The 24289-nt window shown below is 40.3% G+C and overlaps 1 protein-coding gene across 1 annotated transcript in view; it reads left to right on the forward strand.

The window, feature by feature from the left end:
• Positions 1-24289, forward strand: part of LOC124796064 (peptide transporter family 1-like) — a 178140-nt gene that overhangs the window by 36050 nt on the left and 117801 nt on the right. Inside the window, exon 3 of the mRNA XM_047260151.1 lies at positions 2908-3049. Coding sequence (XP_047116107.1) covers positions 2908-3049 — 142 coding nt within the window. The remainder of the gene's footprint in view (positions 1-2907; positions 3050-24289) is intronic.

Genomic DNA, 24289 nt, shown 5'->3' on the forward strand with positions numbered 1-24289 from the left:
CAAACGCTCTGAGAATAACATGGATCTCCTCATAAAAGACTCTGTAACCACAGTCTCACTCAACCGAGTGAAACCAGCTTTCATTGAGTCTCAGGTGAACCTCCCTGATTCTGCCCCTATTTCTCCCACTCCTGCTTCGAGCGGCCATCCATCTTCCCACACCATGCATTTGGGTATTGATTTTCCACAGCGTGTTTCTCTGCCGAGCACTGCTCCTTCTCCGCGTTCATCTAATTCGAGTGACCAATCTTTTCGGGGCTTCACTCCTCACAGCCCTCGCAGTCGAACTGCCAACCACTCGGATTCTACCATTGTGTTACCATCTTCGTGTCACAGCTCTTTGTCATGCCGTTCAACCCACACTGGCTCCTTGTTGCCTTCGGTCACGCTCCCTCGTCTGTCAGCTGATCGCCCAAGGTTGTCTCCTGCACAGTCTAGTGCACCTGCCACCCCCCTCTTAGCAGATGCTTCCCCCTGCCATGGCCTTCCCACACCTCCCTGCCTACCTACCATTGCTCGTACAGGTGCCATCCAAGAATTCACAACACATGTGCACCCTGATGACATACATAAATTATCTGTTGTCGTAGATGGCGATACAGTGTGTGTGGTACTCGCGTGTGACAATATTGAGGGAGGAAGTGCAGAATCTCGTGTGGTGCGCCGCTTTAAATTGAGCAGAAGTGCTGCATGTAGCAATTTGCGTGCCTTTGTTAGGCCTTCTGGCAAGGTGATTCTCCGCCTGCCGGCTGACGAAGTGCTACACCTTCACTCCAGGACGGGACGTCGTCTTCAGCCGCCGGCGTCGCTTGCTGACCGGGATTCACCCCCCAGTCTCCTACCAGTCGACCGCTTCTGCCTGACGCAGAAGAACTGTGCGTTACCTTCCTAACTCCTCACCTCCCACCATTCACAGGGACGTACTCCATACTGCGCGGGGTAGGGGGTGGGGGTGGGGGCTATGTGGCGTAGAGCGCCATAAAAATCGATATTTGTTCTGTGCGTAAGTGTGCTATCTTTGAGGAGAGGGCTTTGGAGAGCATGTTGGACGCTAACGGCAATTAGCCTCCGGACTTGTATCTGTGTAGACGCTAAGTGTGAATAAATCTGTATATGAGAGAATTCTAGTTGTTTACCTACAACTATTCCATATTCCCTCAAGGGCAAGGATGTCAATTTTGAATTCCCCTAAGCGATCTGCACACAAACATGCAGCTGCCCCTTGCAATTTCTGAATGCACAGTGAGACGAATTCTTCATGAAGAGTTGAAATTTCATTCATATAAACTATCAGTGGTGCACACACTTCATCCAAATGATTTTGTTTCACAAAAAAATGCACGTGAAGCCTTGATCGATGAGCTGCCTCATGATGCCTTAGTGTTCTTCAGCGACGAAGCACATTTTCATTTGTCTGGTCGCGTGAATAAACAAAATATGCAGTATTGGAGTGGCATGAACCTCTGAGAACTTAGGGCAAGTCTTACTGTGGGGGTGGTCACAGGGGTGGGAGTCATAGGGTAGGGAGATAGGTTCAGAAGGTGCATAGGGTCTGGCAAGAATTTCGCAGAGATTGAGAGGGTGACAAAAAGCTATTCTAGTGATTTTGCCAACCACACATAGAATAGCTTTTTGTCACCCTCCAAATCTCCACAATATTCTTGTCAGTCCCTATGCACCTTCTGCACCCATCTCTATCCTACCCCTGTGACCATCCCTGCTGAAAGACGTGCCATGTGCACCCTCCTACTACCACCTATACCAGCCCTGTAGTTGGCAAAACATATAATATCCAAGGGAGACGTGTGAAACAACACGTCATATACCAACTGTTGTGTGAACACTGTCCAGCCTCTTACATTGACATGACTACCACCACATTATCAGTTAGGATGAAAGAGCATAGGCAGAGACTGTATACTGGCAACGCGCAATATCCTGTTGCAGAGCATATTCTACAACATGACAGTCGTGACCTCGGTGCCTGTTTCTTCAAACGCACCATCTGCATTCTTCCCCCAAACACCAGTTTTTCAGAACTCCGCAAGTGGGAACTAGTGTTACAACATATCATTGGTTGTGGACACCCACCAAGCCTCAAGTTACACTAATTTCTTCCACATCAGCATTTGCTCACAGAAACTAACTAAGGTACTCCTTTCTTCACTCCATTTTAGTTTTCTATATCTTCCATTTTCTGACCTGTCTATTTTTCACTGCCCACCTCCCTCTTCTGTTATGTTCAATGCACTTAATTTTCACTCTTATTAACTTGTGCACGATGTTTAAGCAGTAATCTCTGTCTTGCATATTACCCTGTCTTCCACCTTTAAGCTCTCGAGTTTTCTAATCTCATCCGGTGCAGTCCCCAACAATCAGTCTTTCCTTCCTATCCTGTCCGATAAGTCTCCCTTCACCCGGGGTTCTGGGTGACTTTCCTGAAATTTATCCCTTTTTCCAGACCTCTCCAGTTCTTTGCTTCACCCCTTTTCATTCCCCTTCAACTCTTCTGCTTGAAGAAGCAGACACTGCCTCTGAAAGCATGCATAATTACAATCTTTTATGTGTGTGTTCTGCCACCACTTGGTGAGCAGATTTTTTTAACTATCCAGTTACCTTATTTTGTCATACATAAGATAATTATTGTTTAAGCCAATAAAGAAAATGTATGGCAAGAAGAGATTACTCTCTCCAATGTAGGATTGTACACTTTAAGGCTCTGGGATCCTACTACTTTATGATGTTTTGAATTAGTTCACTTGCTTCCTAAAGCCATATCTTTTCTAATTCTTTATCATATCATCATGTCTTAATTATCACACTTTGTTTTATACTGCACATTGTATGTGTTAAAATTAATAAGCCAAAGACTACTGCTTATTTATTGACGTAAGTTATTGTTTTCAGCAATATTGTCGCTGTATCTGAGGAATAACTTACTATTTGATGAAAATACTTCCACAGTTATATATCATGTATTCATAATGCTATGCTACGTAGTTCCATTGGTTGGAGCCATTTTAGCAGACAGTTTCTTGGGAAGATACAAGTATGTATGGTGCTGTTTCCTAATTAATGCATTATACTGATGAAATATGTAATATAAATGATTGGAAAAACCAATATTATACAAATAAAGGTCTCACTAGACCTCAGTTGTAGTTAACTGTCAGTGTGTTTGAAACGAATTATTGATTCTTTAAGTAAGGATTAATGCTTCCTTAATTGAGGAGCAGGAAGGCAGGAAGGGTATGGAAGGGAGGCTGTTTCATTCTTTAAGATGTGGTACTCTTACTTTCTAGTATTGAGGATAAAACTTAATGGACAAATTGAGAAAGCCTAAGACAGTGAGAAGCAGATATCATATACTTTTTTATTATACTGTGTGGTGTTCTACCACTAAGATTGCCTTAAGGTTGCTTTACTCATGGGCAGGAAATGAATATATTTAATATAAAATATTGTGATAGGGACACTGAATTAACAAAAAATTTAATTTTGTTTTTAGTATTACAGGATCAGTGTGCACTTAAATGTGAGTTGGGAAATAACTAAGTCCTTTATGGGGCCAAAGCATGGTATTGGCTTTCTGAAGTCTTCTTTGGAGAAAAGAGAGCCACTTTTATGAATATCAAGAGCTCAGATGGAAACCCAGTTCTAAGCAAAGAAGGGAAAGCAGAAAGGTGGAAGGAGTATATAGAGGGTCTATACAAGGGCGATGTACTTGAGGGCAATATTATGGAAATGGAAGAGGATGTAGATGAAGATGAAATGGGAGATACAATACTGTGTGAAGAGTTTGACAGAGCACTGAAAGACCTGAGTCGAAACAAGGCCCCGGGAGTAGACAACATTCCATTGGAACTACTGACAGCCTTGGGAGAGCCAGTCCTGACAAAACTCTACCATCTGGTGAGCAAGATGTATGAGACAGGTAAAATACCCTCAGACTTCAAGAAGAATATAATAATTCCAATCCCAAAGAAAGCAGGTGTTGACAAATGTGAAAATTACCGAACTATCAGTTTAGTAAGTCACAGCTGCAAAATACTAACGCAAATTCTTTACAGATTAATGGAAAAACTGGTAGAAGCCGACCTCGGGGAAGATCAGTTTGGATTCTGCAGAAATGTTGGAAGACGTGAGGCAATACTGACCCTATGACTTATCTTAGAAAATAGATTAAGGAAAGGCAAACCTCATTTCTAGCATTTGTAGACTTAGAGAAAGCTTTTGACAATGTTGACTGGAATACTCTCTTTCAAATTCTAAAGGTGGCAGGGGTAAAATACAGGGAGCAAAAGGCTATTTACAATTTGTGCAGAAACCAGATGGCAATTATAAGAGTCGAGGGGCATGAAAGGGAAGCAGGGGTTGGGAAGGGAGTGAGACAGGGTTGTAGCCTGTCCCCGATGTTATTCAATCTGTATATTGAGCAAGCAGTAAAGGGAACAAAAGAAAAATTCGGAGTAGGTATTAAAGTCCATGGAGAAGAAATAAAAACGTTGAGGTTTGCCGATGACATTGTAATTCTGTCAGAGACAGCAAAGGACTTGGAAGAGCAGTTGAACGGAATGGACAGTGTCTTGAAAGGAGGATATAAGATGAACATCAACAAAAGCAAAACGAGGATAATGGAATGTAGTCGAATTAAGTGATGCTGAGGGAATTAGATTAGGAAATGAGACACTTACAGTAGTAAAGAAGTTTTGGTATTTGGGGAGCAAAATAACTGATGATGGTCAAAGTAGAGAGGATATAAAATGTAGACTGGCAACGTCAAGGAAAGCGTTTCTGAAGAGAAATTTGTTAACATCGAGTATAGATTTAAGTGTCAGGAAGTCATTTCTGAAAGTATTTGTATGGAGTGTAGCCACATATGGAAGTTAAACGTGGACGATACGTAGTTTAGACAAGAAGAGAATAGAAGTTTTTGAAATGTGGTGCTACAGAAGAATGCTGAAGATTATATGGGTAGATCATATAACTAATGAGGAGGTATTGAATAGAATTGGGGAGAAGAGGAGTTTGTGGCACAACTTGACAAGAAGAAGGGACCGGTTGGTAGGACATGTTCTGAGGCATCAAGGGATCACAAATTTAGCATTGAAGGGCAGCGTGGAGGGTAAAAATCGTAGAGGGAGACCAAGAAATGAATATACTAAGCAGATTCAGAAGGATGTAGGTTGCAGTAAGTACTGGGAGATGAAGAAGCTTGCACAGGATAGGGTAGCATGGAGAGCTGCATCAAACCAGTCTCAGGACTGAAGACAACAACAACAACAACAACAACAACAACAACAACATCAGCCGAGTTGCAGAGTAGTCTTGTAGCAGTTTGTTGAGTTTCCTACTGGTCATGTTCAAGGGAAGTGTCTGTGGTGCCTGAACTCTTATAGCCATTAGACAATTGACTTCTCTCCTCCTGACATAACAAGCTGATCAAGCAGAGTGACCTGGCTTGCACACACTTGTTTCTTTGGGAACTCATGTTGTTTCATACAGAGGTGATTTTTGGTCTCCATAAATATTGTAACATGCAAGCAGAAAATGTATTTCAAAACTGTAAAATAGATGACTTAAGTCAGATATGTACAAGGTGTGTGAGAAAAGTGTGAGCGATCTTGCAATGCCGTGGTGTTCTGCTTGTGTAGATTGCTGTGTTCATTCCTTTCAGATGCTCAGTCTGAGTTTCAGCTCCATACAGTTATCACATGATTTTTGAGAGTGCCATCAGTGAGGTTGTGTCTTTGTTGTGCTTTACAAAAATAGAACAGCAAATTTTAGAGCAATGTTATACCACCATGTTTTGTGTTTAACTTGGGTAATGTGTGAGTAGGTGACCTTTGAAAAGTTGAAAAAGGCCTTTGGGGAACATTCCTTATCAAGAGCACAAGTTTTTCATTGGCACAAATCATTTTTGGAAGGCCAAAAAGACATTGAAGATGAATCTCTTTCAGGCAGACCTTCAACTTCAAAAGCTGACAGAAATGGTGAATGTGTGTGAGCTCTTCTGAGATCAGACCGATGTTTAAAAATAAGAATGATGGGTGACCTGTTAAACTAAAGCATTTTCACCATACATCAAATTTTGACCAAAGTTTTGCACACGTGAAAGATTTATGCCAAAATTGTGTGCTGAAAAATCTCATAACTGAGCAGAAGGACAATCGAAGAAATATGGGCATTCATCTTCTTGAGAGGATTGCCGATGACCATGAATGTTTCCATCATGTGATCACAGGTGATGAATTCATAACAAATCAATGCTGATATGCTTTTTTGACAGGAGAGGTATTGTGTGTAAAGAATTTGTTCCTCCAGGACAAACTGTCAACCAAGTGTTTTACAAAGTCTTTGAAGTGCTGAGGAAAAGGATGAATCGAGTGATACCAGATATTGCAGGCAATGCCCCGTGTCACTCGCCCATTTCCATCATGGAACGTTTGGCCTCCAAAGGCATTCCTGTTGTTCCACAGCCTCCCTATTCACCTGATGTGCGTCCTTTTGACTTTCTTCTTTGTCCAGAATTGAAAAATGTATTAAAAGTATGTCATTTTGGGTCTCTGGAGAACGTTCAGAAGAATATGACTGACATGTTAAAAGACCATATCAGCTGAAGCCTTTCAGCATTGCCACTAAGACAGGGAACAATGCCTCCAACGATGTATAGCTGTTGAAGGGAACTGCTTTGAAGGGGATAATATTGCTGTTTGAAAGAAATAAAAACTTTGGTAGATAAAAAACCAGTGTCATTACTTTTCTCACATACCTCGTAGGCTTGTAGTTCTGTGTGTCTGTTAGCTGACTCTTCTTGAAAACAGGAATGTAAGGCACTTTTTTCCAGTCACGAGGAACACTTTGTTCCTCCAGCAGCCCGTGGTACACTGCTGCTAGAAGATGATCAAGTTCCGTTGCTTATTCTTCCACATACTCTGTTGCAGAATTGTGTTGATATCCCAGATTGAAACCTGAAATTGATAGCAGTGAGATTTTTGGGGAAAATTTAACTGTTTATCAAAAGGATAGGCAAGTGGGAAATGGAGGTGGTGTATTTGTCACAGTAGATGAGAAACTCAAATCCACCGAGCTAGAAATTTAAGCTACTTGTGTGATTCTAGAATGAATTTTTCACTCTACAGTGGAGTGTGTGCTGGTATGAAACTTCCTGGCAGATTAAAACTGTATGTCGGACCGAGACTCGAACTCAGGAGTTGTACTTGGGTAGCTCAGTGGTAGAGCACTTGCCCGCGAAAGACAAAGGTCCCGAGTTTGAGTCTCGGTCTGGCATACAGTTTTAATCTGCCAGAAAGTTTCTTGTGAGATTGTTTGTGCAAGACTCAGTTTCAGGGGTGAGATTAAATAATAATTGGATCCTTCTATTGTCCACCAGACTCATCTCTTGATGTCACCAAAAAATTTAGAGAAAACTTCAGTTCATTTGTATGGAAGTTCCCCAATCATACTGTAATCATCAGTGGAGACTTTAATCATCCAAAACCTAATTGGGAAAATTGCAGTTTTTTTAGTAGTGGGCATGATAATACATCCTGTCAAACAATAGTAAATGCCTTCTCAGAAAACTACCTAGAACAGATGGTTAGGAACCCTGCTCATGGTGGAAATATATTGGTTCTAATGGCAACAAATAGACCTGACCTCTTTGAGGATGTCCACATTGAAACTGGTATCAGTGACTGTGACTTGGTCGTGGCAACAATAAGTATCAAAGTGCAAAGGACAACTGAAACAAGGAGAGAGATATATGTTTTCAGTAAACTAGATAAAAAAGACAGTTATGTCCTATGCCAGTGAGGAACTTGAAACTTTTAGCACAGGACAGGAACGTGTAGAGGAACTCTGGCTCAAGTTTACAGGAATAGTTGACCATGCACTAGATAGGTACATAGTAGAACAGTTCATACTGGGAGGGAACCTCCATGGTATACAGTCACTGTGAAGAAACTTCCAAAGAAACAGTCACTACTGCATAATAGGTCTAAAACAAAGCGTAAGGCTGTAGATAGAGAGATGATGAATGAAATGCTTTTGTCTGTCAACAGTGGCTACTTCAGCAGAATATATTCAAATGATTTTTCATGGAACCGAAAGAAATACTGGTGGTTTGTAAAGGCTCTTGGTGGCACCAAAGTTAGTGTCCAGTCCATAGTGAATGAGACAGGAACTGAAATTGAGGTTAGCAGACCAAAAGCTGAAATGGTTAACTCTGTTTTCATATGTTCATTTACAAAGAAAACCCAAGAGAACTGCCACAATTTAGTCCTTGTACCACAGAAAAGTTGAATGAAAGAAGTAATAGTGTCAGTGGTGTTGAGAAACAGCTGAAATCATTAAAACTGAACAAAGCTCCAGAGCCGATGGAATCTCTGTTAGATTCTATACTGAATTTGCAGCCGAGTTAGCCCTTCTTCTGACTATAATCTATTGTACATCCCTCTAACAAAGAACTGTGCCCAGTTCTTGGAAAAAGGCACAGGTCACGTCTGTCTACAAGATGGGTAGTAGAAGTGATCCCCAAAACTACCGTCCAATATCCTTGACATCAATTCGCTGTAGAATCTTAAACATATTCTGAGCTCAAACACAATGAGGTATCGTCTTGAACAAAATGACCTCCTCAATGCCAGCCAGCATGGATTATGAAAACATAAATCACATGAAACCCAACTTGCACTTTTCTCATATTACATACTGAAAGCTTTGGGTCCAGGCAATCAGAATGCAGTATTTCTTCATTTCTGAAAAGCATTTGACCCAGTACCACACCTACACTTATTGTCGAAAGTGCAAACATGGTGTATCAAGTAAAATTTGTGACTGGATTCAGGATGTTTTGTTGGGGAGGACACAGGATGTTATCTTGGATGGAGAGTCATCGTCAAATGTGGAAGTAACTTCAGGTGTGCCCCACGGAAGTGTGTTGGGACCCTTGCTGTTCATGTTGTATATAAGGGTCTTGCAGACAATATTAATAGTAAAATCAGGCTTTTTGCAGATGATGCATTTATATGTAATGAAGTTCTATCTGAAACCAGCTGCATAAATATTCAGTCAGATCTTGATAAGATTTATTGGCAACTTGCTTTAAATGTTCAGAATTGTAAAATTTTGCATTTCATGAAATGAAAAACATAATAGCCTATGACTATACAATCAATGAGTCACTGTTGCAATCTGCCAACTCGTACAAATACCTGAGTATGAATATGAAATGGAATGATCACATTGGTTCAGTTGTGGGTAAGTGCAATCAATCTGGAAAGGAGATTGCTTACAAATCACTCATGTGACTGGTTCTACAATATTGCTGACGTGTGTGGGACACGTGCCAAATAGGAGTAACAGGGGTGTTGAATGCATACAGAGAAGGGTACCATGAGTTGTCACATGTTTGTTGAATCTGTGGGAGAATGTCACAGAGTTACTGAAGGAAATGAAATGGAAGTCTCTTGAAAGTAGGCTCGAACTATGCCGAGAAAGTTTATTAACAAATTTTCGAGAACTGGGTGTAAATGGTTACTCTAGGTATATACTACACTCCCCTACATATTGCTCACATAGGGCTCTTGAAGATAAGATTAGAATAATTACTGCATGCACAGAGGTAGTATAAGTGTCACTCTTCCCACACTCCATACATGAACGGAACAGGAAAAAACCCTAATAACTGGTACAATGGGACATACCCTCTGCCATGCACCTCAGGGTGGTTTACAGAATATAAATGTAGATGTAGATAAGGGCCCATGATCTTTCCTCTGATGAGTGATTTTAGTTACTTTTCTATCCCTTGATCACTTATTTCTGTATCTATCTAACATTTGTGAAACAATATCAAGGTGGAAACAGACTATGAGCTATCACAGCAAAACAGTTTTGGAAAATGGCTTTTAGTATTTTGGCCTTGTGTCGATCATCCTGTGTTTCAATACCATTATAGCCAAAGAGTGTGTGCACAGGTGGCTTGATCCATTTACTAATTTAACATAAGAGCAAAACTTCTTAGGATTTTCTGTCAAGTCAGTAGAAAGAATGTTTGTATCAATGTCATTTAATGCTTCATTCACGGTTCTCCTTATGTTAATTTCAGCTCTGTTCAGTTTGTTTGTCTGTGAGTTTTTGGCTTTGTTTACTTTTGCAATAAAGCTCTCCTTGCTTTTTGTAGCAGATTTCTAACACAGCTGTCAAACCACAGCTGGTTTTTCCCATAATGCACATCTTTGATTGGCACATACCTATCTAAGATGTATTTTTCAATACTCTTGAACTATGACCATTGATGCCCAATGTTGTCAGTGCTGGATCTGAAATTTTCATGACCACTCAGGTAATTTGAAATCTCTCTTTCATCACTGTTGCTAAGCAGAAATACACTCCTGGAAATTGAAATAAGAACACCGTGAATTCATTGTCCCAGGAAGGGGAAACTTTATTGACACATTCCTGGGGTCAGATACATCACATGATCACACTGACAGAACCACAGGCACATAGACACAGGCAGCAGAGCATGCACAATGTCGGCACTAGTACAGTGTATATCCACCTTTCGCAGCAATGCAGGCTGCTATTCTCCCATGGAGACGATCGTAGAGATGCTGGATGTAGTCCTGTGGAACGGCTTGCCATGCCATTTCCACCTGGCGCCTCAGTTGGACCAGCGTTCGTGCTGGACGTGCAGACCGCATGAGACGACGCTTCATCCAGTCCCAAACATGCTCAATGGGGAACAGATCCGGAGATCTTGCTGGCCAGGGTAGTTGACTTACACCTTCTAGAGCATGTTGGGTGGCACGGGATACATGCGGACGTGCATTGTCCTGTTGGAACAGCAAGTTCCCTTGCCGGTCTAGGAATGGTAGAACGATGGGTTCGATGACGGTTTGGATGTACCGTGCACTATTCAGTGTCCCCTCGACGATCACCAGTGGTGTACGGCCAGTGTAGGAGATCGCTCCCCACACCATGATGCCGGGTGTTGGCCCTGTGTGCCTCGGTCTTATGCAGTCCTGATTGTGGCGCTCACCTGCACGGCGCCAAACACGCATACGACCATCATTGGCACCAAGGCAGAAGCGACTCTCATCGCTGAAGACGACACGTCTCCATTCGTCCCTCCATTCACGCCTGTCGCGACACCACTGGAGGCGGGCTGCACGATGTTGGGGCGTGAGCGGAAGACGGCCTAACGGTGTGCGGGACCGCACCCCAGGTTCATGGAGACGGTTGCGAATGGTCCTCGCCGATACCCCAGGAGCAACAGTGTCCCTAATTTGCTGGGAAGTGGCGGTGCGGTCCCCTACGGCACTGCGTAGGATGCTACAGTCTTGGCGTGCATCCGTGCGTCGCTGCGGTCCGGTCCCAGGTCGACGGGCACGTGCACCTTCCGCCGACCACTGGCGACAACATCGATGTACTGTGGAGACCTCACGCCCCACGTGTTGAGCAATTCGGCGGTACGTCCACCCGGCCTCCCGCATGCCCACTATACGCCCTCGCTCAAAGTCCGTCAACTGCACATACGGTTCACGTCCACGCTGTCGCGGCATGCTACCAGTGTTAAAGACTGCGATGGAGCTCCGTATGTCACGGCAAACTGGCTGACACTGACGGCGGCGGTGCACAAATGCTGCGCAGCTAGCGCCATTTGACGGCCAACACCGCGGTTCCTGGTGTGTCCGCTGTGCCGTGCGTGTGATCATTGCTTGTACAGCCCTCTCGCAGTGTCCGGAACAAGTATGGTGGGTCTGACACACTGGTGTCAATGTGTTCTTTTTTCCATTTCCAGGAGTGTATATTCCTACCTTTCTGTATATTGTCATTTATAGCCATGATCAGTGGTGCTGCTAAGTCCTTATCATCACTGATACCCATTTGCGTGCTAACAGAGTCAGAAAGTGTGGGCCTGTTGGTGATCTGTAATACATTGTTTCTATGAATCGATTCTTTAGTTAGCTGTTCTAGGTAATTTTTGGATAAGGCATTTAGAACAGTTTCACATGATTCTGTGGCCTTACTTTCCACCATAATAACTGTAGTCTCCCATGCTATAGCTGATTAGCTGAAATATCCACTTAATACTACAACATGTCTAGGAAACTTGCACAATATTCTACAAATTTCCTCTCAAATGTTCTGCTACTACTACTCAAGAAACAGGAGTGGTCTGTAAAAGTATCTGATGACCATGTTTGATGCACCTTTAACACTCATCTTTACCCAAACTGCAGTGTGTCAGTAATTAAAGTTTGTTTCAAAACCACTGCTCAGAATGATGTAAAATTTGAACAGCATATTATTGACACAGGGGAAAACATTATGGAGCAAAAAATATAACAGAAATTTTAACGTTAGGTGGTGCTGTAAGAGTTTTAATGTAAACGGGCTCAGTGAATTGCAATATGTCGGCTATGGTTTGAGTTACACATTTCACCATCTGTACTATTCAATGTGCATAACTGCACAAGTTCAACAATCAGCAGATGTGGCACTGTTAGTTAGTTAAGCTCATCAACCACGGCAAGGTTGTACTAACAGATGGGAATAATTGGTTTTTAATTGCCCTGGGCCAAAAACCACATAAGGAACAAAATGACATGGCTTCTTATTGTCCTGGGCCAAAAACCACACAAAAGAAAAATGATAACAGTTTTTAATTACCATGGGGCTAAAAACAGCATAAAAAACAAAATGCCATTGGATTCTAATTGTCGTGAGACTGGTGCAATACGTGTTCAAGATGCTGTCCACGTTTTTTTTTTTTTTTTTTTTTTTTCCCCCACAAGTTGAAATCAAGAGGAAGCGTCTTCTACAACAGATTGTAGTGTCTCATAGGTCACATTCAAAAAGTGTCGTGCAATGGGTGCCTTCAATTCAGGTACATTCATAATTGTAGCACTGGGTACAACATCTTTCAGATAACCCAACAGCCAGAAATCACATGGATTTAGATCAGGTGATCTGGATGTCTAGGCTGTAGGGAAATGATGACTCATAATTCTGGCATTTCCAAAATGCCTCTGCAGCATTCACTTCACTGGCTGTGAAATGTGCTGGGGAGTGCGATCATGCATCTGTGCTGCTGCAGGATTGAAATGACATTGGTGTACAAAAGACTTTCCAGTCATTGGCCAGTGACAGTAAAGGTAACAGGACCTGCAGGACCTATCTCCTTGAAAAAATACGGCACTGCAATAAATGATTCCATCAACCCGCACCACAGTCACCTTTGCAGAATGAAGTGGTACCGGATGATGTGTGTGCAGATTTTCCATCCCCCATATCTTGCAGTTCCATGTATTGACATGTCCTTGGACATGGAAATGGGATTTGTCTGTCCACAAAATGTTCTGTGGCCATTCATTGTCCATTTCCACGTGAGAAATAAATCCCAGAGCGAATTTTTGTCTTGCTGGCAGGTCAGCAGAAGGCAACTCTTGAACATGGGTGTTTTTATGTGGATATTAGTGCAGGAGTTTTATTGGATTTTATGCACCATGCTTGCAGGCATGTCCAGCAGTCAGGCAATTCCCATGCACTGTGTGTTTGCACACACCTCTTGTATTCAGCTGCAGTCTTGTGTCCACATTTTTGACAGACTTCTGATCACCTTCTTTCCTCCCTCTTCCACACTGCACTTCAAAAAACCCTTTCTTTTCAAACTTTGTAATTATTTTCTCCAGATTCTTTGCAGACATCAGACCAATGCCTTTTTTCATACTGTTGAGTGTCTGGAATTTCTCCATGGTTGCTGGTGCACAGTCACCATCCTTTCAAAAGAGCTTTACCGGAAGTGTGCGATCCTTTGTGGAGACAGTCATGCTGGGCACTTCGCATGCAAACTGAGGAACAGCTGTGTGCCATACATTTGTTGGCATACATATTCCATCACTTACAGTGCCATCTGTTGCTCAATTTTCTGTATTTTTTGTTTTGTTCCATGACATTTGCCCCTGCATCAGTAATATGCTGTTCAAATTTTATGTAATTCTGAGCAGTGGTTCTCTTTGTGCAGTGTTTTGAAACTGGAACTTTAATTATGAACACCCTGTATTTTGCATTAGGAATCTGTACTAACATCACTAGATATTATTGTATTTTTTACAGCTATAAACATGTCTCCACCTCTGATGTGTAATCTATCTTTGCAAGATATATTGGAGTCAGAATTTAATATTTCCTTGCTATTCCACTAATAAGTGAAACTAATTCTGAGACCTTCCCCTACAGTCAACTAATGTTATATTAGCATTTTCTTTCTCTGTTCTGCTATGATGAACACTACTCACTTCAATTAATGGTGATAGTATTCTTCCCATGTGAAATCATAACATAACCTTATCGAGCCTGTGGAGGCATTTCTCTATCCTAGAAAAACCACATGTGCATGGCACACATACTCCACTACCCTAGTAGCCACTTCCTGCAGGTACAGCAAGCCTGGCCTGTTAAGGGAGTCCTAAAATTCTCCACCTGATAACGAAGGTTGAGAATCTGCATCCACAATGATCAGAGAATTGTTTGAGGCTCTGGTTTACAGCTTCCACTCAGCTCCAAATCAGTGGCCCATGATCAGCTCTGGGAACAATGCCACAGAATGGTAGCTCTGCTTCCACTCTCTGAATGAGGCTAACTGTCTTCACTAAAGCAGCCAGACATCTGCAGGAGCGAAGGACGATCTCTGAGGCTAGGTAGCAGACAATGTTTGTGCTGACATGGCCATTGTTTGCAGCTGGGTGTACACAGTGCACTCAGTTCCTGCCAGCAGAGCCTGCTCCATATTTTGGATGTGATGCTGGCAGATAGAGTGGACACTGGTCTTCTGGCTCAATCTGCTCACTATTTCCCTAAGGAGCTCCATCACCAGCTAACATTGGAGCTTCCAAAGACAAAGAATATCATTGTTAGTACTTATACTTGTATTGCCTATCCGTTCCGCTCAGTGCTTCCTCTGCTGTTAGGTGGGAGCATTCTAGCTGCATTTTCACTGTTGCCAAAACCCAGACAGAGCTTAATTGAAAACCACTGCTCCAGTCAACAAGATTGCTCTTTACTTGGTTTTCCATTGCCTCTTTGAAGACAGAAACCTGTTACCTGTTGGCATGGGACTGCACTTTTGTCAGTTAAAAACCAAACTTTCATCCTTCATTGATGATGTGTTCTGCTGCAGCAGACTTGCTCAACAAGCATTTTTCAAACCAGTGAATGATGATCACCAGTATAAAAAGTTTCTTTTTAACACGAATTAGATAATCTACTGTTTGGGTGTATGTTTTATTTATGCACATGTTTCATGAAACATAAAACAGTTGGATGCAACCTATCTGCAAGCCAGGATAACAACAATCATACCACATTCACAGTACCTGCTAGCTGGGCAATTTATTCCATCAGTGGTTCTTGCCTTGGAGGTGATGGTGTGCACCATAGAGGAAGATGAGCTGTGACAGTGTCTACAATGTCACAGGGACAAGAGAAATCTTGTTATATAAATACATTCAGTTGACATTTCTTAGGGAAGAGAGAACTTTATTCGACTCAGTCCTTATCAATGTTTTTTTTTTTATGTTCTGAATAATGTAACAGCTTTTTACTTCACAGTTATTATAAACAAGAATACAACATTCAAGATGTTGTTAATGATAACCCTTGAATTTATTTTGAGTGTTGGATGTGCTTTTAACTTCCAGCAGTAACTGCAATACTTTGAGGCAAGAAGTCTGATCAGAAGAGGTTGGTGAGTATCCTGAAATGACAAGGTGGGCAAGATTAAATAACAGATAGTCTTTAGGCTTAAATAACAGATAGTCTTTAGGCTCCTGATCAGACTGCACTTTGCCACCCTATATCACTGCAAAGAACAAGTGGAACATCGCATTTGGTGACCGTTGACAACAACCCAGAACAAATATTGTTGGCAGTAAATAAAATTTGCAAAGAACAAGAAGAATAACCAGTTATTTTAAATTTTAAATAGAACGTTGAATTTTGAGTTTGCATATTAACAGTAGTTGATATCGGTTGCCAGTAGTAATGAAGAGCAACAATCAAGATTACGCTGGAGTGCAAAATCATTTGCTGGCATTGCTAATGAACAATTTTGAAGAGGTTTGAATAGTCAGTGAACAATTATTAAATTCTTATACTACTGTTATGATACACAGGAAAATAACTAGTCAATGATAACTATGTCTAAGAAGGGCTTCGATCTGTGGTCCAGTGGCTATTAAAGATCACACACTACAGGAACCCAACACTTCAGCTGAATATGACAAATGGGAAACTTTTTGAAAGAGTGCGACAAGATGTGTCTGCCACTTGGCTGATATGAAATCAATGACATTTTCTGAGAAACCTTGTGTTCCTTTATACTACTTTGTATCGTGTACTTTTTTTGAAGATAAATGGTTCGAAGAGTTATATTACACTGCTCCATAAGAGAGTGTCCTAGCGAACAATAAGTTTGAGTACTCAAGATACAATAATACTTTTATGTGAACATAATAAACTTGAAGCTCTTCCTGTATCCAGTACAAAACAAATCAAACTAACTTTTTTATGAGATTATGAGTGTGATGGTTGCATTTTAGTTCATTCACTGAGGTATATGTCTTTTGATTGACCATTAATATCTGCTTGTTTTTCAGCCATTGTTAATTATTTAGAACTGATTAATACAGATCTGGTACAGTAAGGATGTAATATGTACAGTGAATTAGTTTTTAATCTCTATAAATATAATCTCATCTTTTCTGGAATGGGATTTAGATCATTAATTAGCATCTTCATACCATCAGATGATATATATAATTTTATAAAATCCCTCAGCACACATGGGTTGCCTTTTATGTAAGCTAAGAACAGGAGGAACCAAGTGCAAAACTGACAAATTAGATTGTATTATATTAATACTTGTTCCATAGATCACACTTTGAAATCATGTGGATTGTGTCAGTTTTACAAAATGTTCCTTTACATTATATAATTAACTTTTTTATGATGGTAACATCACTGATTTGTGTCTAAAAATTAATCTTTTGAGTAGAAGAAATTGTAATTCAGAACTTCTTTTAGTTAGTTTTTAAATGCTGGTTGGCTATCTGTCAGACTTTTGATGCGATTTGGTAAGTGACTGAAGAGTTTTGTGGCAGCAGAATTCACTCCTTTCAGTAATAATGTATTTGATGCGCCCTGTTCCTTACAAGGGGAGGGTGTGGGATGGGCCTGCCAATTTGGCTCATACTGCACAAGTGGAACCAGACAGATTATGCCCCTTTCAAGATCCTAGAATGTCTCATCTGAGTGGTGAAAGGAAAAAGTGAAACACTCTGAAGAGATTTTTGACCTGTACGTGTCAGATTTTTTTCCCCAGTAATTTGCAAGTCAGCATGGCACAGATGTCAAGTGCACTGTCTAACGTTTCACCAGCTTGGGTCCGATTATCCCTGCTACTGTTTTTTTTTTCTTTTTATTATTTATTTAATTTTATTTTATTCCTAGCAACATCAGCCATGTAATTATAAAATTTAATTGTACACAACCGTTCAATTACTGCAGATAAAATTAATATATTCAATTTAGTTAAGATTACTGTAATCAATAAATATATTTAAACAGTTATTTTCATAACAGGCAGAAGTATTGAATGAAAGAAAAATTTCCAAAAATTTTAGCTAAATTCTAGCTTTTTGTTTGTTATTAGAAGGTACATTACATTTTTAGGGTGATTTAAAACATAAGTATTGTTCACACCATTTACATTTTATGAAAGTATTTTGTGAGCAAGAACATTTTTTTCAAAATATACTACAGCAGAAAGTATATGTCAGTCAAGGTTTTAAAAGAAATACCAAATCATTGGGATGAAAGCTGAAGCAGTGAAACAATACTGAATGATAAAATGAATTTTAATTGCCTTTTGTCTCAATGATAATTCTCACTATTGTAGCACTCCAGGAACACTTTGTAGTCTTTTAAATAGTTTTATGAGTTGATGGTAGAAATATACATCACAAGCATGAAGTTTTGTGTGTGTGTGTGTGTGTGTGTGTGTGTGTGTGTGTGTGTGTGAGTGAGAGAGAGAGAGAGAACCATGTACCTCTTCATAAAGGCTGCTTTTGTCAGGTTTGGTGTACAATATCAAATTTTCATTTTATCATACATAGTTTCAGTAACCTGTTCTTCAATTGCTTGACCCATAACCGATATCTGTTGCTACAGGAGCCACAGACACAGGAGGATTGTTGGTGATCATGCCTTCTTGGTTATAGATTGAGAAAGCATAGTGGGGAGAAGTGGAGAAATTTAAAAAAATCGTAAACAAAAATGTAGTTTTGATTTTTTCATCAATCAGTTCACTGGTTCATTGGTACAAATTCTTGTTTGTTTTCCATTTTACAATAAAATAATAAGATTTTGTGGAAAATTGTCACAAGCGTGTGGTAGACAACTGTGCAACGACATTGGCTTGAGAATTATTGAAAAAAATCCCTCACACTCTACTTAAAAATCTTTAGAGAGTATTTTGCCTTTTCCTACCACCAACTCAGGTGAGATAATCTAGAAACTTGAAAGGGCACCTATCAGCTTCTACTCACACAGTTCGATCTAAATTGGTGAACCCATCTTGCACCCTCTCCTTGTCAGTTTATCCTGCAGTAGCAGTACTTACTGTCAGACTGTCTTTTATGATTACAGCTGTCATTTCACCCTCATAGAAGATTTCCAGAAAATACAAGAATTTTATTTTAAGCAGTAGTCCTTTTTAGCCCTCACAGCCGTACAATGGAGAAAACATCGCAGTGATTACAAAGATGAGCCTTATTCCTAAGAAAATACCCATACTGGATCCACCTTTCAACATGCCAGTGCAGATGTGCTCTCCCGGCTTCCCAGGGGTTCTGAGCCACATTTTTATGAATAGGATCCAATGTGGATTTCTAATGCTGGGGGGCTACAGAGCCTTCTCAGTGGATTTCCCATCGCTACACACTGGCCCACTCAAACTCCAGCAGAGTATCCAATCCTCAAACAGGTCCTCCGCTTCATCACCAAGGGTTGACTCAAATACCTGCCCACTAATGCTGCCACCAGACTGCACTCACTGCATTATCCATTACCAATTGCAGGCCACCAGAGGCACCTTTTCTGTTCAACAGCTGAAGGCAGGGGCTGGGTCATCATTCCTATGTGACTCTGATTCTGCATCATGCTGCTTCTGCATCTCTCACTCTTTACATTGCCCAGGCATTCAATACTTTGATACCTCACTAGCTTTGGAGGTGGAGATGAACAAAGTGCTTCAAACCTCCTAGCCACAACTGAACTTGGAGATGGAGTCTTCACCAGCAAAGCCTTGCAACAAGATATCAACCTTCACTCCCCTCATCTGACCCGTCATCTCCATCACTGTCCCACACATTTGGACTGTACTCACTGACTCTGTTGGGAAGAGGGGTGGGGGTGGGGGGGTAGGGGTGGGGGAGAGGTATCTTTTATCTCATCTGTGTTATATCAATTCTGCAAAGGAAGAGATCAGCCTTATCAAGTCAAAGAGTTGGTGGGGCCTAGCAACCTAGGGTAAGCACAACTCCACAGGCACATTGTTCGTGGAATGGAGACTCTACACATCATCATAATGATACACTGTTGTAACCTGGCTGCTGTAACTGGATTGGACTACGGATTGCTATATAGACTACTTTATTGTTCTGTTGACAATGATTTTGTGAAGACTTATAGACTTTTTGGTATCATTCTTCCACGATCAAGTTTGCTCACTCACATCAGCCAAGCTTATTCAGGTTTTTATGAACTGTATCTTGTTCTGTGGTTGTTTAATTGTATATTAATAAGCTGTGCACATTGGGGCACAGGAACAAGTTCTTGAAGGGGCAAAGCTAATTTCTTTCCCCATCCTTTCACAGTGTGAGCTAGTGCTCTAGCTCTAATGACCTCATTGTTGAAACTCTAACCTTCTTTCCCTCTTCCATTAGAAAAGTGGAGGTTTAAGATGGTGCAAAATAAGTATTGCATGATAAGAGACACTATTACTTATAACTGTGTGTAAGAGAAGCCAAAAGATTTTTTTAACGATAATTGTATTTTTTGCTTGAAAGAGAAGCCCAGAGCCAACCACAAGATTATCTTATCATAAACTTCCACACAGAGCTTAGTACCAAAGAATGTTTTTCTTATGGTGGAAAATAAATGAGTCTTTAATGAAGGGGGCAAAGTAGTGGATACTTGAGCATCATTGTTAATCAGTTAGTTCAAAAATTAATATTTAAGTGCTTCTTTTGGGTCCATGCATTTTGAAGAAGTAACACACACAAAGACGATACAAACAACAATTATGTGACTTGAAAACAAATACAGACTTGTAATTTTCCCCAGTAATTATAAACTGCAAAAGTGTCTCCTCTGTTCAGAAACAATTCATTGATAGTTAAGACCACTGGTTTTATCCTGGGCCACAAAGAAAGAAAAAGTTGGCAAAGCATAAGAAAATACAAATCTGCATCAATGACATGACATTTCACTACATTGACAATTTGTTTGTGAGCTGTGATTATGTTTTGTTACTCATCTCACATTTTATGTCTTGTGACGGTGAATACTAAAAGGCTTGGACATCTTACAATCATGTTTCATTGGCTAGTTAGACTTTGGGTAACACTTCACTTTACCAGCATGGTATGTTACATCACACATTCCCTCACTCAGGCAAATGATGTCACAACAAATAGTTATCATAAATAAATAAATAAACAGTAGTATCTGTATTTAAACTTTTGGCCTCCCAACATATATACATATATTGAAAATAAATAAATATTCGACCTTTTAATTATCAAATTGCATTTACATTTTGTATCTTTATTATGGTATAGTACATTTTTGTTTCTTTCCAAACTTGAATCAGTAAAATATCTGTTACTTTTATCATGTCAGCATGAGATTACATTGTCCAGATTGTGCAGGCTGTGAGAGGTTGGATGAGTGGATATCCAGTGGGAGTAAGTTTTAAGGAAAAAAGAGGAATCTTTTCAATACTTGTCAGGTTTATTGCAGAATTGGAAGTGCCTAAGGGGCACTTAGGGAAGGTGCAAAGACTTTGAAGGGGGCCATCTTTCCTGAGGGATGTGTAGGATCAAGGAGGTTGAGGAAGATGCTTGTTGGTCAGCTGGAAACCATTTGCAGGGAGAATGAGACCATCTCAGCCCGGCATTTTGCTAGCATCTACTGACCTCACTTGATAATCTTTCTACACTCCCACTGGTCAAGGGCTGTAGATGTATGTTTCCTTGGTGTCCATTTTTCAGCAGTCCGCTACTGTGGGAACTCTGCTAGGGCAGTAGCTAGGGCCTGTACTGAGCAATGAGCCATGGGGGCAGTTTCCCAGCAAGCAACAACTTGTAATGTAACAACTTAGCTTTCACCAAAAAATTTAATGAAAATTTTCAATTTAATTGTGACTACTTTTCAACCTGCAGTTGTTTGGGTGACCTTGGTACTAATGGTGTGAGGGAAAGAATGTTATGAAACTAATATCCAGCCCTACATGCTGGGTATCATGGTGTATGTTCATAGTTGCACTATGTCTGGTGATGTAAAAATTCTGTGACCACAAAAATGGTACTTGTGCAAGTAAAAGTTGGTGTTGCAGCAGTATTTGTGTCCAAAAGTCATCTCCAACATATATCTAAGACAGAATTTGGAGCCAACATGATGACAAGGAAAATGGCAACTGCAAACAGCATGGTAGTAACAAATTAATTCCCTGCTTCACTATGAATCCTATAATCAAGACAAGGTTTTTTAAATCCAAGTAATCAGAAGTGTAAAGGATATTACAGTCACAAGTGTCACATTTAATTATTGAATATATTAAGTCTCCTAAAGTAACCAACTGAATCCTAAAATTCCTTGTCAACTTGTTTAAACAATTTTGATTCTGTCTGAAAGGTCAAAAGATTGTGTAACTTGAAATCAGAATCACGACATTGAAAGATTGTTGCAAGAGTATGTATGAGGAAAGCTCAGTTTTAAATTTATTTGAGTGGATGTAAAATTATTTAACTACAATACTAATTCACTTAAAGCTTCATAATTCTGAGATTTCTTTCACTTTATTTTCGGTTATCCTAGTCTCATTAATACACAACTGCAAATTTTTAAAGATGGAATACATTAAGCAACTTAAGAATTTCACGGCTAGCATGCACTTGATTTCAAGTGGACACTGAAATTTTATAGTAATAACATAAAATTATTTTAGTAACAGTTAAGTAACTTGTGAAAGAATACAGTTAAATTGTTCCATCAGAGCTGTTGACCAAAGATCTTCATAGTATTAGTATATTTTTCATAGGGACTGTCGTACTGTAAGATTATGCCAATCTACAATTGGTTCACTACTGTGGTGTGGATAAAACTGTCAGGTGGGTAGTGCAGGGTAAGATAAAGTGGAGTTGCCTATGCCAACTTAACAGCTGTCTATGCCACAAGCAACCAAAGAGAGTTCCTAAGAAAGATTTACTATCTCATCAGTGACTATAATCTTAAGTTCCTTTTAGGTACCTTCTTGCAGAATTGAAGATTCCAAATATTTCTCCAGGACAAGAAGAGCAAATGCTGCATACAAAAGAAAGCCCTACCTAAAGGCAAAACACTCACTCCTGTGCGGTGCTTGCTCCTGTGCTCTTTAATAATTATACTAATGATCAGCCCATTGCAGAACACTCCAGGTATTTCATCTGTGCTGATCATTACATTGGCTGATCAAGGGAAGATGTTTGAAGAGGTGGAAGACAAGTTGACTTCATCTAGGATCTGCTTGGTCTTTATGATGAGGTCTATCATCTATGGCCAGGTCCCAACAAGATTCAAGTGTAAGCATTTTGCTTACAATACAGAGAAGTTTGGCATGAATTGGTTGTCACATTGTACAGCAAATAACGTCAACATTGTCCAACACCTATATATATGAGTGTTACTCATAGCCATGCACTGTCCTTCAAGAAACATGTGGGGTTACATATTGTTCCAGAAGAGTTATGTGTAGACCTATGTCTTCCTTGCCAATGAATGATGCTCACGAACTATAAAACAATGTAGTTGTTATGATGCATGTTTGGTAACCATTATGTCCTCACTGCTAGTGATAAATGGGTGGAAGATTGCCAAAGAGATCTGTTGCTGGAAGAACCTGGACAGGCAGACAAAAGATTAGTTGATACAAGTGCACTTTAAATAAAAAAATATTGTATTCAGCTTGTGGGTGAAGAAAGGCTACACTGTTGGCAGCCATGGCTAGTTATAGCAGAGGCCTGACAAGGGTGTGTGTCTAAGTACATTGAGTGATTGCTGGTAGACGTAACTATCAACAGCTGCATCTGCTTCTATACTCTGCAAACCCTCATGAGGTGCATGGGAGAGGTTAAGTCCCATTATACAATTTATTAGGGTTTCTTTCTGTTCCATTCACATATGGAGCGTGGTAAGAGTGATTGAATGCCTCTGTCAGTACAGTAATTATACTAACCTTATTCTCACTATCTCTATGTGAGCAATACATGGGGGGCTGTAGTATATTCCTAGAGTAATCATTTAAAGCCAGTTCTTGAAGTCTATTAACAGACTTTCTTGGAATCACTTCTACTACCCTTCTTGTGAATTGATGTAACCTGTGCCTTTTTCCAAGTACTGGTTTTAGTTTTTGTCTGAGGGATCTACGATAGACAGTAGTTAGAAGAGGGACTAACTCAGCTGCAGATGCAGTATAGAAGCTGATAGGGACTGCATTGGGGCCTGGAACTTCATTCAGTTTCAACGATTTCAGCTGTGTCACAACACGACTTATTGCATTGATCTTTTCAGTGGCACAAGCATTAAACTGAGGCAATTCTCCAGGCTTTCCTTTGTAAAGAGACATTTGAAAACTGAGTTAAGCATTTCAGCTTTTGCTTTGCTACCCTCAGTTTCAATACCTGCCTCATTTTCCAGGGACTGGACACCAACTTTGGTATCATTAATAGCCAGAATTTATTTGGGTTCTATGAAAGATCACGTGACAACATTCTGCTATGGTACTCATTGAAGGCATCACACATTGCTCTCTTGAAATCCAAAAACCTTTCATTCAGCATCTCTCTATCTGTAGTGCTACACTTTGTTTTACACCTATCAAGAACACATTTGTAAAATGTGTTACAATACATTGAATTAAATGTAAAATAAATAAATGTTACTGATGCAGAAAAATACA

This window comes from Schistocerca piceifrons, chromosome 4 (assembly GCF_021461385.2).
Source record: "Schistocerca piceifrons isolate TAMUIC-IGC-003096 chromosome 4, iqSchPice1.1, whole genome shotgun sequence".
In the NCBI taxonomy this organism is placed as follows: domain Eukaryota; kingdom Metazoa; phylum Arthropoda; class Insecta; order Orthoptera; family Acrididae; genus Schistocerca; species Schistocerca piceifrons.